The sequence below is a fragment of the Artibeus jamaicensis genome, unplaced genomic scaffold (assembly GCF_021234435.1).
Source record: "Artibeus jamaicensis isolate MK-2021 breed Jamaican fruit bat unplaced genomic scaffold, CSHL_Jam_final contig_3330, whole genome shotgun sequence".
Lineage (NCBI taxonomy): Eukaryota > Metazoa > Chordata > Mammalia > Chiroptera > Phyllostomidae > Artibeus > Artibeus jamaicensis.
Window position 1 is genome coordinate 2,159 of NW_026521793.1, and position 14,759 is coordinate 16,917.

General features: G+C 50.2%; 1 protein-coding gene across 2 annotated transcripts; it reads left to right on the forward strand.

Moving 5' to 3' along the window:
- The first annotated feature begins 3,171 nt into the window (after positions 1–3,171).
- Positions 3,172–7,612, forward strand: LOC128627214 (protein EOLA1). 2 transcript variants are annotated; one of them, XM_053664061.1, is made up of 3 exons: positions 3,172–3,221; positions 5,625–5,907; positions 6,744–7,612. In XM_053664061.1, exons 2-3 carry the CDS (start codon positions 5,655–5,657, stop codon positions 6,983–6,985), a joined length of 495 nt encoding a protein of 164 aa, XP_053520036.1. In that variant the 5' UTR covers positions 3,172–3,221; positions 5,625–5,654; the 3' UTR covers positions 6,986–7,612. The 2 variants fall into 2 exon arrangements, with proteins under 2 accessions (XP_053520036.1, XP_053520037.1); XM_053664062.1 differs by having other exon boundaries at positions 3,185–3,274.
- Positions 7,613–14,759: the final 7,147 nt, after the last annotated feature.

Here is a 14,759-nt window from a genome sequence, read left to right on the forward strand (position 1 = left end):
TAAAGAGGACAGCAAGTGCAAGAGCAGGTGCCCAAGAGGGCCATGGAGCCAGGGGCTCTTCAGGGTGCTGCCAGGGGACAAGAAAGGTAGGCTGACTTTTGGCGGAGTTCCCTGGGCTCCAAGAGGAGGCTATGTCCATGGTCACAGTCCTTCAGTGGCGGGCAGAGGATTTCCTGAAACAAGGTGGGGTGAGTTATGGGTGCAATGGCAGGCTGGGGAAGAAGTGGAGCTTGAGAGAGGAGCTCTCTCCTGCCCCAGGAGGCCATAGGCATTTGTGATGGTGGGGGGCAGCAGAGCACAGTGTCTGGGAGGAGTGAGGAGGAGTCCCAGAAAGGCCCCCCCTGGGTGTCCTCGGACAGCTGCTGGGTCTCCTGGGCACCCACAGAAGGCCAAGCAGTGGAAGGCAGGGGTGTCCGGGTCTCAGAGGTGAAGGCAACTGCCTGCCAAGATGACCAGAGGGAGGGAGGGGGCTTGTCCCCACCAGGACTTTGTTTATGAGAGGGGATGGGTAGGGTAGCAGCTGGCAAAAGGAATGTTGCTTGGAGGTCAGAAAATCAGTTGTTTTAGGGTTCTGTGCCAACCGCTTTGTTTGTGCTGAAATTCAGGACTGAGTTGCAACTGGGCCTTCCGAGGCATGCTGCCACCCTACCCTGCAGCCGGCCAGGACACTCTTCCCTGGGCCCACCCATCCGGCAACGGTGTTGCTGTGGCCCACTACTTGGGCTTCCCCTTCCTTGGACCACACTCTCCACCTTTACTGTACTGGTGCCTGAGGGAGAGCGTACACCCTGTTCTCAGCACGCGCATGAGGGTCAGAAAAAGCAGTCCTTCTATAGTTCCATCACTGTCCCCACGAGCAGACATAGAGTGTAAGTCTCTAGTTCACGGGGCATGGTCTATTTCCTCAAACGACAGGATTTGGGAGGACACCACAAGCCAGCCATTCAGGGGACCCTCCCTTATATCTTGAAACCCCTCTACGGGAGGTTCAGGCACGTTCGGCAGCAGCTGATAACCATTCTTGGGACAAGGGAGCTGAGGAGGAAAAACTGACAATGAATAGCATTGGACCTGGTGATCATTAACAACCCCTGTGGCTCGGAGGCCTAAACCCCTATGGAGGTACACTCTGCCTCTCACCTCATGGCCAGCATTCCTGCTACCTCCAGCTTGTGCAAGGAGGGGGTAGGTCGCAGCTCACCAAAAGAAGAAGTCCTCTGTTGATTCAACATTTACTAAGCATTACTGGGGCACAGGCACCTGGTTTACTGAAACCAGCAAGACACAGGCTTAGCCTTCAAAGAACTGGAAGCCCCTGAGGGAGCCCAGGCTCTCAGAGGCAGGCAGTTACAACCCCGGGAGATGAGAGCCCAGTGAAGGAAGGTAGGTGGGAAGGTACAGGGTACTACCCCACTGGGAGTCAAGAGTACCTGGTGCTTGGGTGTGGGGTAAAGAAGGGGATGCTCGTTGCATGGGAAGGACAGGAGAGTTTGTGGGGACAAGAGGAAGCAGGCACTCCAGGCCTCGGGAAGTACAGGAGACAAAGGGGGAATCCTGTAGAAGGTGTTCAAGGTGCAGGGACTCCGCAGCAGTGACCCAGACTATTGGGTGATGAGGGAGAGCTGGGACCACTGGAAGGCTGTCCCATGGCCCCCAGGTGTTTGGGCTTAAACAAGAGAGGACTGGGTGGTGTTTTCAGTTGGGGGGTTGATGAGGACAGACGTGCAGTCGGATGGCACGATGGAAGACCCACTGGAAGAGGAAGCACAGGGATGCCCAGGCCAGTGGGGAGGCTCAGGTAATAGTAGCACTGGCCCCAGACCATGAAGCCTGGCCTCGGGGAGTAGCAGTGGGGGGAAAAGGAGCATTTATTCTGATCAGGTATTTTAGAGGCACGGACACAGGACTCGGTCATCAAGTAAAAGAGAGGAAGGCGAGGGTAACTGGACACAAGGAGGCAAGTGTGGTGGCACTGAAAGGGGTGAGCCCTAACTGAGAGGTAGAAAAGAGAGGAAACAGCTGACAGAGAAGCTAGCTTTGTTTGGGACAGGACATCTCTTAGGCCTGCAATAAACAGGGTGCAGATTTTCCTTCTCACCTGCAACAAAAACTGCAGTATGAAGACCTTTCCTCAAGACCCTACTGCTACTACCAGGGGGTGGGGTGGGGTGGGGTGTGAGGCGTGAGGTGGTGGAGGGGCTTGCAGAAAGCAAACCGGGCCTTGGCATTCAGCCCTGAGATGCAGGACTCGGTCCAGTTGTGCTGCCCTCTCTTGGCCTCCATGTCCCCGAGGGTCCATTCTGAGGGTCCGCTTAGGGCACTGAGGACCCTGGGCTGCCACCTTAACCATGCCTACGAGTGCAGTGCAGATTGAGTGCAGATGTCATGGAAGTCTAAAGGGCACTGCCCGTCCTTGGCCACTGAGTGGGCCTAGCCCAGCTGCTACAAAGTTCCCAGTGCCCAAAGCTACCTCCCTGCCAGCTCCGCCCCACTCTCCCCGTGGCTCCACCCTTGTTCAGCTCTCCTCCGCAACTTTCCCCCAGTTATTCCTGCTCCTCAAGCTTTCCCTGCAGCTTCGCATGCTCCATCCCCAGCTATGTGCAGCTTAGCCCTGCACCTCCACTGCAATCCACCAGCTCTGTCTCTGGTTCACCCCCTGCTTTCTCACAGTTCCGCCCCACTCCCACAGGGTCAGCCTCCAGATATATCACCCCACCAGTTCCGCCTACTCCCCCAGCTGTTTTCCACCGGTCCGCCCACAGATACTCTTCTCCACCTCTGTCCCCTACTCAGCTTTCCCTGGATCCTCCTTCACCCCTGAAGCTCCTTCTCCCCTCAGCTCTTCCCCCAAGGCCTCCCCAGATACTGCTCCCCGAGCTCCGCCTCCTCCACCCCTGCTGCAGATCCTAGTTCACCAAGCTTTTCCGCAGCTCCGCCTACCCCCCAGCTCCTCCTGCAGCTGTTTCTCACCGCTCTGCCAAATCCATCCTGCAGCCCCCGTCCCCCCCGCACTTTCTCACTTTTTTGCCCCCTAGCTACACCCCTGGCTCTTTTCCAGGCATGGCACCCAGCTATTCCTCCCCCTAGTCCCGCACCTTCTCTCAAGTGCCCTCCCCTGATTTGCCTAGCCCTGCCCCTTCCTCTTCCCATCCCCACAGCATTTTGCCCTTCCCTCCCTTTTCCGCCAGGGTATCCAGGGCCCTGTCCAGCGCTGGTGTCCGGTGAGGCCAACTATGTCTCCTAGCAACCGTGGGCTGCTTGCCTTTGTACTTATGTGCGTGTTTAAGTCACTGCCTGGCTGCTCGTCTGCCTGCGGGCACTGCGCTGGCTGCGTCCAGGCATGCGTACTGCTGCGTGAGGGCTTGCTGTCGCGTTCAGGCCTGCTGCTGCATCCGGGCAAGCCTGCTGCTGTGTCAGGGCCTGGTGCTGAGGCTGGGCGTGCGTCCTGCTGTGTTCGGGGGTGGTGCTTAGGTATTTGTATGTGTCTATAGGCTTTTGTAAGCCCAGCAGACAGGAGTTTTTGTATCTGCCAGCCCAGGGTGGTTAACCAACGCCCGTACCTGCCACCTCTCACCGGTCTTGGGGTGGGGGGGCTGGGGCGCATCCACTATACAAGCCTACTGCTCTGTGGGGTCCCCGTGTCGCGTCCTGGGGTCCTCTCCTCATCCGGGCCTGGGAGGAGGTCGTTTGGGCGCTGGCAGTCTCCCAGGGCAGCGGATACCATACAGGCAGCAAAACATACTCTAGAAGAAAATGTACAGATGTGAAGGAATATGCTTGAAGTGCTGCCGATGGCAAAACTTCTCTGCCCTGTGGAGATGTGCAGGAAGGGTCTGTGCCTCTGTAGTCATTTGCTGGGCTGGTCACATCAAAGAGCCGCGGCCCTAGTGGCTTAAACAACAGACAGGTGTTGTCCGACGGTTGCAGAGGCTGGAGGTCCGAGATCAAGGTGTCCACCGAGTTTGCCTCTTCTGGGGACTGAGAGAGAATCTGTCCATCCTGGTCCCCAAGGTTCTGGTGGTTTGCAGGCAAGCTTTGGCATCCTTTGCCTTGTAGATCTCGACCTTCATCTTCACAAGGCATTACTCTCCTGGGTGCATGTCTGTCTGTAAATTCCCCCTTTAGATGAAGACACCAGTCATTGGATGAGGGTCTCATTTTAACTTGATTACCTCTGTCCAGCCCTTTTCTTAATCGATAAGGTCTCAGGAACAAGGTCCTTGAGTGCACAAGAGAGGTGGGGTCCAGAGCACAGGGGAAGGCGGCCCAGCCAGAGAAAGGGAGGGAAGGCGGAGGAGCTGGGCAAAGGGACTGGCAGGACAGTGGGTTGGGACGGGGGTGAACACGAGGCAGCTTTGTCCTCCAGGCCTTGTCTTTGAGAGCGTGTGTGTTTTCATAAACACGAGGACATGATAGCTGAGGTGAGGTTTATGTCCTTTAAAGACAGGAGGGAAGAGACAGATGAGAGTGGGGCTGCTCATGGGTGGAGGGCAGAGCCAAGGCTCAACCCCATGGTGATGATGGGTAACCACTGGTTGTGACTGTCCTGTTAGGTAGGTGCCGGGTACCACAACCCCTTGGAGACTGAGGCTCTGCCAGGCACTCTGACCCAGCTGAGTCTCTGGCCCAGGGCACTGCTCCTCCCACGGCAGAGCTTGGTCCTCCAGTGAGGAAGAAGGACCCCCTTCCCCAGGTACGAGGAAAGGAGTCAAGGACAGGGGTTCATGCAGTGAGGTTCCCCATGACTGTGGGTCATCTGTTCATCCCTTGGTGCCACCTTCTTAACTGTAGAGTAGGATGACAGTGGTGCTACTCCTACCCAGTTCTTTGAGGATTGAATTCTAGGATCTGTGGATCATGCTCATTCCAGGGACAAGCATGGGACCGGGGCGTGCATACCCGTGCCAGTTGTTCCTGCTCCTGTTATTCATTTCTCTCAGCTTGGGTGAGGGCCGGGATGTCTGCTGACAGTGGACACCAGTGGGGTAGGAAGAGGATGGAGGAAGGTGGTGCCCAAAGGGGTCCAGAGGAGATACCTGACAGGATTATCTGAGGTCACATGGTGTCCCCAGGGCCCAGCTCAGGCCAGATCCCAAGGATATGCACTCTATAGCCCTGAGGGAGGGGCCCCAGTGCTTGGGGACCTGCAGTGCCTTGGAGGTGGCAGGGCCAGGCAGCTGAGAGTGTTGAGACAGGTGGGGAGAAAAGCAAAGCCCAGGATGGTCATTGCTGGGAGAGGACTAGAACCTGCCCACCCAGGGTGAAGCCAAAGGTCCCTCTTTCCGCACTCTGTGCTCCCCTGGCCTCAGTGACCTCCTTTGTAGGACTGACTACACCTTGTTCTGACTTCCTTTCTGTAGCTGTCCCCACCTTCTTCCTTGAGCTCCCCAAAGACTCCACTTGATAGATGAGGCATCCCCATCGCCAGCCCCTTTCCTTGGGCCTGCCAGCTGACTGCTTGGTGATAGGAAGAAGGAGCCAACACTCTCTTGCTCCACAAACCATCCCTGTCAGTGGGGTTCCTGGGTCCCTGGGGGACAGCGGGTGGAGGTCAGCCCTCAGGCCATGAGCTTGGAGGGCTGGTGCATGATGCTTATGGACATTGGTGCTCTGTGTTTCCGCAGGCCACGTGAGGCCCACGGATCTCTGGGGAGATGAAGTTCTGCTGCCTATCCTTCCGGCAGCCTTATGCAGGTTTTGTCTTAAATGGAGTCAAGACTCTGGAGACTCGCTGGCGTCCCTTGCTGAGCAGCCACCGGCACTGTACCATCGCCATCCACATTGCTCACAGGGACTGGGAAGATGCCGTCTGGAGGGAACTGCTGCTGCAGAGGCTGGGGAGGAACCCTGCTCAGATTCAGGCCTTGCTTCGAGAAGGGGAGAAGTATGGCCGTGGAGTGATAGCTGGCAAGTGGCCACACCCCGAGCACCGCTCGGATACCTCAAAATTCCTGATGACCTTGCTCAGGAGCTTTGGGGCTTGCTTTCTTTTGAACCTGTTGGGGTGGGGTTGTGGTTTCTTTAAGCTGCACACCTCCAAAGGGGCAGCAAGGGGCCTTGGGCTGGGTGTCTGTGGGACAAGTTTCCAGGACCTTGGGCGGACCCTTTGTCCACTCTGGGCCTCAGTTCCCGTTGGTGGTCTGAGAGTCAGGGACCAGTCCAAGGCTGCATGTGGTGTTGCCTGTGTGTACACATGTGGGCTTGTGTGCGTACATGTGCGTGTGTTTGTGTGACAGGCCACGAGAGGCTATACAGCACACAGAGAGGGTCGGGTCACCTCCAGACTCAGGCGTCACACACCTGCCCCACGCCCAGTGCCCATGGGCACCTGAGCAAGTTCCTTCACCCCTCAGTGGTTGAGGTCCCACATCAGCTCCTTTCACCTGGTGAAGTGCTTGGGAGCTGATGGTCTGTGGGTTCCCCACAGCAGCCGGGGCCCTTCTCACCTGTACATGCTGCCCTCAGCAGTCTGGCTGGAACCTGCCTGTTCCTGGGTGCAGTTGTTGAGGACAAGGCCCTGTCCTCTTCATTCCTCCCTCTGCCCCAGCCTCACCCAGAATTCCCTGAACAGAGTGGGACACATCGGGAGTGCTCAGTGAGAGGGACCCAGTTCCCTCTGTGTCCATTTGGTGATATCAGCTGAGTCCCTAATGGTTATAATGTTGAATAACCATTTTCTCTCACAGGCAGGCCTTGGTTTGTGGAAGGGAAAAACATCTCTGTGCTTCTCTCTTGGTGCACAGGGCTCGTTGACATTGGGGAAACTTTGCAGTGTCCAGAAAATGTAGCTCCCGATGAGCTTGTGGAACTGGAAAATCAAGCTATACTGACCAATCTGAAGCAGAAGTACTTGACTGCACTTTCAAACCCCAGGTGGTTACTGGAGCCCATACCCAGGAGAGGCGGAAAGGATATCTTCCAGGTGGACATCCCAGAGCACTTAATCCCCCTGGGGCAGGAGAACTCCTCACAGGAAGGTTACTGAGAAACCAGCTGACTCATGACCATCAACATGCCATCATGCTACAGACACATAAATCAGGCTTAGTCTGAATTCGCACCACAGTGGAGAGTGCTACCCACCACCTGCTGTTCATGTAAGCAGCTTTCTGTGTTCAGATGCACCGGGCTTTCCTCGGGAGATACTTGCCTGGACTTATCGACACTCTCAAGGACTATGACCTTTAGAGAAAAAAAGGAAAGCTTTTGCTAAGTATCTTGGTGTTGTCACTCATTTAGGTCCTGCTCATTCCTGAGTTGTACAAAGAAATGTGTTTTAAGAGAACGGGTTAGTGTTCAGGACTCCCTTACATGTTTTCTCCTTCTTTGTTCTGGTCAAACTCATAGAACGCTTCAGTAGCATCCAGGGGATGTTGTGGGAGGGCTGGGAGCAGGCACTGAATGATTGCCCAAGGGTGACCAGCCAGGGATGGGACTGCCTCATGTACCATTGAAGGGACATCAGACTTTGAAACACAGCACCTGTCTGGCAAGTGACTCTTGCTCTGTTGTAAAAATGTCTCTTGGCTCATGAAGCTGTGTGTTAGACATGTCACACAGCTACTTTGTGACCAAAGAAAGGATCTGAAATAGAGCTCTGATGGAAAAGTGATGAGTATATTGTTTCTTTGATTGTGTGTCTTGTGGGCAATCTTTTATTTATTTGGGTCCCTTCTAGGGGGAGTTCCCAGTGCTTGTTAGCTGTGAGGATGATGGGCTTTCTCCCAGGGGTTGACTGGAATGGCCTGTCTTCTGAGCCAGACTGCCATGGTTGTAGACGGCTGAGCAGATAGGGTGGCCCTAGTTTTAGGTGGGTCTCTCTGGGAGGTCCCTGGAAATTGGGCTAGAGATGCTCAGCTGCTGGTCGGAAACTTCCTGGCATCACCGGGGGACCCGTGAGGAAAGACCCTCCTGTTTTAAGGTACCTGACTATTGGAAGGAGACCCCCCAAGGTCAGGGGTCAGGCAGTTTTGTCTCCTGACCAGCAGGTGAGGCTCAAGGGACCTGATCTTCCTAAGCTTGCTTCAGAGCTCCCTAGCCAAGCCCTTGGATGAGTGTGTGAAAATGAATGAGGACAATGGGGACAAACACCTGGGTCGGGCCAGGATTGCTAGCCTCCTAGGGCTTGTCTGATAAGGTGTGTGTAGCATGGAAACGAGAACACGGACTCACAATTCTCATTGTTAATTTACTCCCATGGAGTTGTGCTTTTCTTTATTTATTAAGGCTGAAAATGGATTTGTGGTTACAAAGTGGTGATTATTTTCTATCATTGGGAGCTTAGGGGCCTGTATTGTCCCTGCATTGCTCACCAAGTACACATGAGTCATCAGAGGAGCCCCCCCCTGCCATCAGGGTCTGTGGGTGGGGCCATGACTGAAAGGGCAGCCATCGGGATGGAATAACAGGTGGTGTACAAAGACATCACTGAATCATACAGTGGGTAACCTGGGTGGCTGGTTGGCAGACCCCATGCGCCATTGGTTCTGGCAGGAGCTGAGGGTGCAAACGTGACATTTCCGGATGTGCCCTCCCCACTTGGGCCACCTGGCTCATTTGGGCAATGGACTATCATGGCACTGCTTGAGGACCACAGACCCGAGAACTTGAATGACCAGGTTCCACTGGGTCCCTGAGCACTTGGGGCTTTCTTCTGAGTTTTCGGGTCAGCTGCTTTGGAGCCTCCTCTATGGTTAATTCTTGGGGAGCATCCTGCAGGGGCTACCTGCTTCTTCTTCCTCTGTGGAGGTGTTGCGCTGGTCCCTGGCCAAGTAGCAGTAGTCATCCAGTTGCCTTCTCTCTTGAAGTTCTCGATGAGCCAAGGCCCGTCTCTTTGAAAGTTGGAATTGTGACTTCCCCCTGCACACAGGTGGAACACCTAGCTGATCTTCTGGGGAACAGAGTGAACAGCCAACGAAATCCCAGCATATATTAAGGTTGGAAGCCAAAATTGTAGAGGACATTGAGAAACAGACCGTAAGGAGATTGCATTGGGACAGTAAGGTCCCTGGGACCAGTGTGGGGACCAGGAATGCTGCAGTCCCTGGCCTGGTGCCTTGCCAGAGCATGCCACAGGACCCTTAGAGCAGAGTCAAATCAACAGCTCCCTCCTCTGCCAAACAAGGAGAATAGAGGGGCACCAGGATGGACCTGGATGCTTGAAGTCTCTGCGGGGGAACAAAGACAAAGTGGGAGGTGGACGGGGCGGTGTTCACCTGCTGAGACTGTGGACAGCGACTGGGTCATTACCAGAGAAATTGGGGACCTGGGTGACTCCTGGAAAAGGGAGAAGAGTTGGGCCGTGACAGCCCCTGACACGCTGACACGGATAGTCTCTGGTCTGGCTGGAAAGTTGGGCTATGTGGGAGGCTAGGCGCTTTGTTAGGAGTGGCAGGCATCAACAGGAGGATTTTGCTCCAAAAAAAAAAAAGGCTCTTGGTCACTGTTTAGGTGACTCTCCCGCAGCAGTGGCCTTGGCCTCACCCCTGCCCCTGCCCCTGCCACAGCCTCAGCCACACCCCCACCTCCACCAATGCAGCACCACACCCCACCCACACCACAGCCACCACAGTGCCCCCCGCCCCCACACAGCTCAGCTGGCTCCATAAGAGGAAGGAGGAGGTGCCCTCCACAGAGGAGAGCACCAAGGCTCAGGGAGTTAGCAGTCCCCAGAAAGACTTAACTCAGTGGGGGAGCTGAACTACCCTCAGTGGGGGGAGCTGAACTACCCTGAAGAGGCTTTGAGCATGCCTAGCTCCTAGACAGCAAAGAGCAAGAAGGTGGTGTGTGAGTTGCCCCTAATTAGTGCACCTCAAGGACAGCACAACTGGTGGATTGAAGGTGCCAGCCTGGCGCAGATGGCAGCAAACAGAGGACCTGGGCTGGAGGCTGGACGACTGTGAAGATTGTGGCCCAGACCTGGCCCCCATCCTTGCAAAACCACGGAAAGGGAGAAAAGCAAAGCCCAGTCCTCCTCAGCCTGCAGCATCCAGGAAGACAAGAAGAACTTGCTTGGCCAATTTAAAGTCAGCAAAAAGCTTTTTTGTTTTTTAATTCCATTTTAAAAGGTTTTTTTTTTCTTTTTTTTCCCCTCTTTTGTCCCCAAGTGAGACAATGAGACCTGGAGCTGTGAAAGGACCAGAGACAGACCCAAAGAGGGAACAGAAGGCTAATCCCAACAACTGAGAAACTGAGGCAAATTTCACTTTCCTATTCCAGAGAAGTTGCATGCTATTGTTTCTTTGTATTATTTTTTTCATTATTTTTACTTATTTTATTTCATTAGTATTTTCTTTTTATTTCTCTTCTTTCTGTTTAGTTTTCTTCATTTTATTTGTTTGTTTAATTGCATTGCTTGACAGGTTTTCCTTGTTCTCGCTTTCATAGTGTCTTTTAATTTTTCTTCTTTCACTTCACTTGTGGCCCCATAACACACCACTCTAGGCTGTGTAGTTCCTATTCTTGTTATTCAGATCATATAACTCCTGACTTATGATTGTTGTTCCACCATTATTCTAAATAATCATTGTTCCACACAGTTGTAAATACTACACAGCACCCCTCCCAGATCTTAGCCCATTTCACTGTCTTCTGGAGCTTTATGACTATTGTGGTTAACTCTATTCTTTTGCACGCTACACCTATTTTTCTGTCCTTTAACCATATCTCATAATCTGACTTCTCACAAGCTCTCTATTTTCTGGATTCAACTCACAATCCTTCACCCATCTAACAAGAGTCCTATCCCTTTTCCACCCTTTCTAAAAACTGGCTAGTTGGTGAAATATCACAGTTAACACTATACTCATCTAAAGGAACTTGTTGGCTCTTGTCCAATTTATACTTGTCTACCTCTTCTCTATCTGTTGGTACTTTAAATCCCATAGAATACATTCCCACTGTCTTAATCCATTTTGCCTTCCCCTCCAACTGATCACATAAAAGAGGAGATGGGAGCTGTGAACAGCAATATACCTGCTGGAAGAGAGAACCCAACAAAGGAACCATCAACAGATAATAAAGGAAGATGGCAGAGGAGTGAGTGAAAGCCAAACTAACCTCCACCCAGGACCAATCTGGAACTACAACTAAATGGTAGAGAAATTATCCAGAACAAACAACTGAACAACAGGGACAGAGAAGCCTCATAACCTCTTCAGCTTGTTCTTCAGATAGACAGAAGAACAAGCTTCAACACCACCCGTCCGCACCTGCACAACAACATAAAAGACGTGGTGGGCAGAGTGACCCTCAGTCAACCAGGGTCACTGAGGCAGGAGGGAAGGACCCACCAAGCAAAGACCCAACAACAATCAAAACCCAAACACATACAGGGAGCCAACATAAATGACACCCCAAGAGCAGCAAGTTCAAGAGATCGAGGAGACTGCACCACTGACTCTCACAGGTCTCCTACCATAGAAGTTCACAACATAAATGCAGGGACTCAGAATAGATCAATTTAAGAAGCAGAGGCTAACAAAAAGAGTCTCACAAACAATGGGAAGACAAACAAACCCCAAACGAAAGGATAAGAGGAAGCCTCAGCAAGAATGCTAAATGAAACAGATGCAAGTCAACTATTGGGTATTGATTCAAAGCGATAGTTATAAGGAAGCTCAAAGAGCTCACTGAGAATTACCAAAAACCACAGGGAAAGTATGATGAACTCACTGCAAACTATATCAACCTGAAAAAGGAAATAGAAACTATCAACAGGAGCCAAGATGAAATGAGGAATACAATTTCTGAACTGAAGAACACAGTAGAAGGAATCCAGAGCAGGATCAATGAAGCAGAGGATCAAATCAAGTGTATTGGTTTGATCCAGCAAGCTGGAGGTTAAGGCAAAAAAAAAAAAAAAAAGTCACAGAAAGACCAGGAAAAGGAAAACAGACTCAGAGGCAATGAAGAGGTGTTAAGGGAACTACATGACAACATGAAATGTAGTAATATCCATATATTAGAGATACCAGAAGGAGAAGAAGAAGAGCAAAGGACAGAAAACCTGTTTGAACAAGTAATGATGGGAAATGTCCCTAATGTGATGAGAGAAAAAAAAATCACACAAATCCAGAGAGCAGAGAGGGTCCCAATCAAGAGAAACCCAAAGAGGCCCACTCTAAGACACATCATAATTAAAAATGGAAAAATTCCAAGAGAAAGAGAGAATCTTAAAGGCAGCAAGGGAGAAACAGGAAGTGACACACAAGGGAGTCCCGATGAGGCTAGCACCTGACTTCTCAATGAGAATGCTACAAGCCTGAAGTGGATGGCCAGATCTACTCCAATTAATGGAAAACAATGGCCTACAATCAAGACTACTCTATGCAGCAAGGCTCTCAGTTAAAATGGCAGGTGAAATAAGGAGTTTTCGAGACAAAAGAAGGCTCAAAGAATACCTCCACCAAACCAGCACTGCAAGACATGCTAAAGGGACTGCGTTAAGAAAAGGGAGAAAAAGAGCGAGAGAGAGAGGAACACAGATATGAAGGAAGTAAAATGGCAATGCATAAGTACCTATCAATAATGATCTTAAATGTACATGGATAAAATGCTTTGATCAAACGACACAGCGACTGAATGGATAAGAAATCGTGACCCACACATATGCTGCCTACAAGAGACCCACCTCAGTACAAAAGACTTACACAGACTGAAAGTGAAGGGTTGGAAAAAGAATACTCCAAGCAAATGGACATGGAAAAAGAAAAAAAAAAGCCGGGGTAGCAATACACACATCACACAAAATGGACTTCAAAACAAGGGCCATAAAAAAAGACCCAGAAGGTCACTTCAAAATACTCAAGGGAAGAATCATTCAAGAAGACATAAATATTGTAAATATATAGTCACTCAACAAAGGAGCACCCAAATATATAATGAGACACTTGGAGGACTTCAAGAAAGATACTGACTGCAACACAATTATGGTAGGGGATTTTAACACCCCACAGTCAAAAATGGATAGATCTGCCCTGGCTGATGTAGCTCAGTGGATTGAGCACTGGCCCGCAAACCAGACAATCGCAGTTCGATTCCCAGTCAGGGCACATGCCTGGGTTGAAAGCCAGTTCCCTGCAGGCCACTTCCCAGCAGGGGACGCATGAAAGGCAACTGTACATTGATGTTTCTCTCCCTCTGTCCTTCCCTTTCCCTCTAAAGATAAATAAATAAAATCTTTTAAAAAATGGATAGATCTTCCAAACAAAACATCAACAAAGATATTGTGGCATTGAACAATGTACTAGGTCCAATGGACTTGACTGACATATATAGAACCTTTCATCCGAAAGAAGCAAAGTAAACATTCCTTTCGAATGCACATAGAACATTTTCAAAGATGGACCACATGATAGGACACAAAACAAGCCTCAACAAATTCAAGAAAGTTGAAATCATATCAAGCATCTTCTTAGACCACAAGGGCCTGAAACTAGAAACCAACCTCAAGGAAAAAAACTAAAAAACACTCAAACTCGTGGAGATTGAATAGCAATGATTGGGCCAAGAATGAATGAGATCAAGGAAGAAATGAAAAAAGTTTCTGGAAACAAATGAAAATGAACTCACAGCAGTTCAAAACGTACGGGACGCAGCAGAGGCAGTCCTGAGAGGGAAGTTCATAGCCATACAGGCCTACTTAAAAAAGATAGAAACATTTCAAATAAACAACCTAACCCTATGCCCACAAGAACTGAAAGCACGACAACAAAGACAGCCCAAAACAAATGGAAGGAACTAACCAAGATCAGAGCAAAATTAAATGACATTGAAACTAAAAGCACAATTCTAAGGATCAATAAATCCAGAAGCTTGTGCTTTGAAAATATAAACAAAATTGACAAGCCATTAAACAGACTCATCAAGAAAAACAGAGTGAGGACCCAAATAAACACAATCAGAAATGAAAGGAGAGATTACAACTGATACCACAGAAATACAAAGGATTGTAAGAAATTACTATGAAGAAGTATATGCCAAGAAGTTAGAAAACCTAGATAAAATGGACAAATTTCTAGAAAAGTATAATCTTCCAAAACTGAGCGAAAAAGAAGCAGAAAGCCTAAACAGACCAATAGCACCTGAAGAAATTGAAGCAGTAATAAAAAACCTCCCGACTCACAAAATCCCTGGACCAGGGACAGATTCACAGGAGCATTTTACAAACCATTGAAGGAAAATCTAACCCCATATCCTTCACAGACTATTCAAAAAAATCCAAGAACACAAAAGACCCCCAAACTCTTTTTATGAAGCCAGCATCATCTTAACCCCATAACCGAATAAACACATAGGAAAGAAAGAAAACTTCAGGCCAATATTGTTGATGAACATAGACGCTAAAATCCTCAACAAAATATTGGCAAACCACGTCCAGCAAAACATTAAAAAGATCAAGCCCTGGCTGGTGTAGCTCAGTGGATTGAGCGCAGGCTGCAAGCTAAAAGGTCCTGGTTCAATTCCCAGTCAGGGCACATGCCTGGGTTTCAGGCCGGGTCCCCAGTGGGGTCCACATAAGAGGCAACCACACATGGATGTTTCTCTCCCTCTCTTTCTCCCTCCCTTCCTCTCTCTCTAAAAAAAAAGTAAATAAGCAAAATAATAATAATAATTAAAAAAAAGATCACACACCATGACCACGTCAGATCGTCCCAGGGATGCAAGGATGGCACAATATTCACAAATCAATAAATGTAGTACATCAAATAAACACAAGAAAAGAAAAAATCACATGATCATATGAATAGATCCAGAAA

What these genes read in the sequence shown, in the direction of transcription:
- LOC128627214 (XM_053664061.1), top strand. Translation starts at nt 5,655, where the DNA reads ATGAAGTTCTGCTGCCTATCCTTCCGGCAGCCTTATGCAGGTTTTGTC. An exon ending in TGGCCGTGGAGTGATAGCTG is followed by an intron (nt 5,908 to 6,743) that starts GCAAGTGGCCAC and finishes CTTGGTGCACAG; the next exon opens with GGCTCGTTGACATTGGGGAA.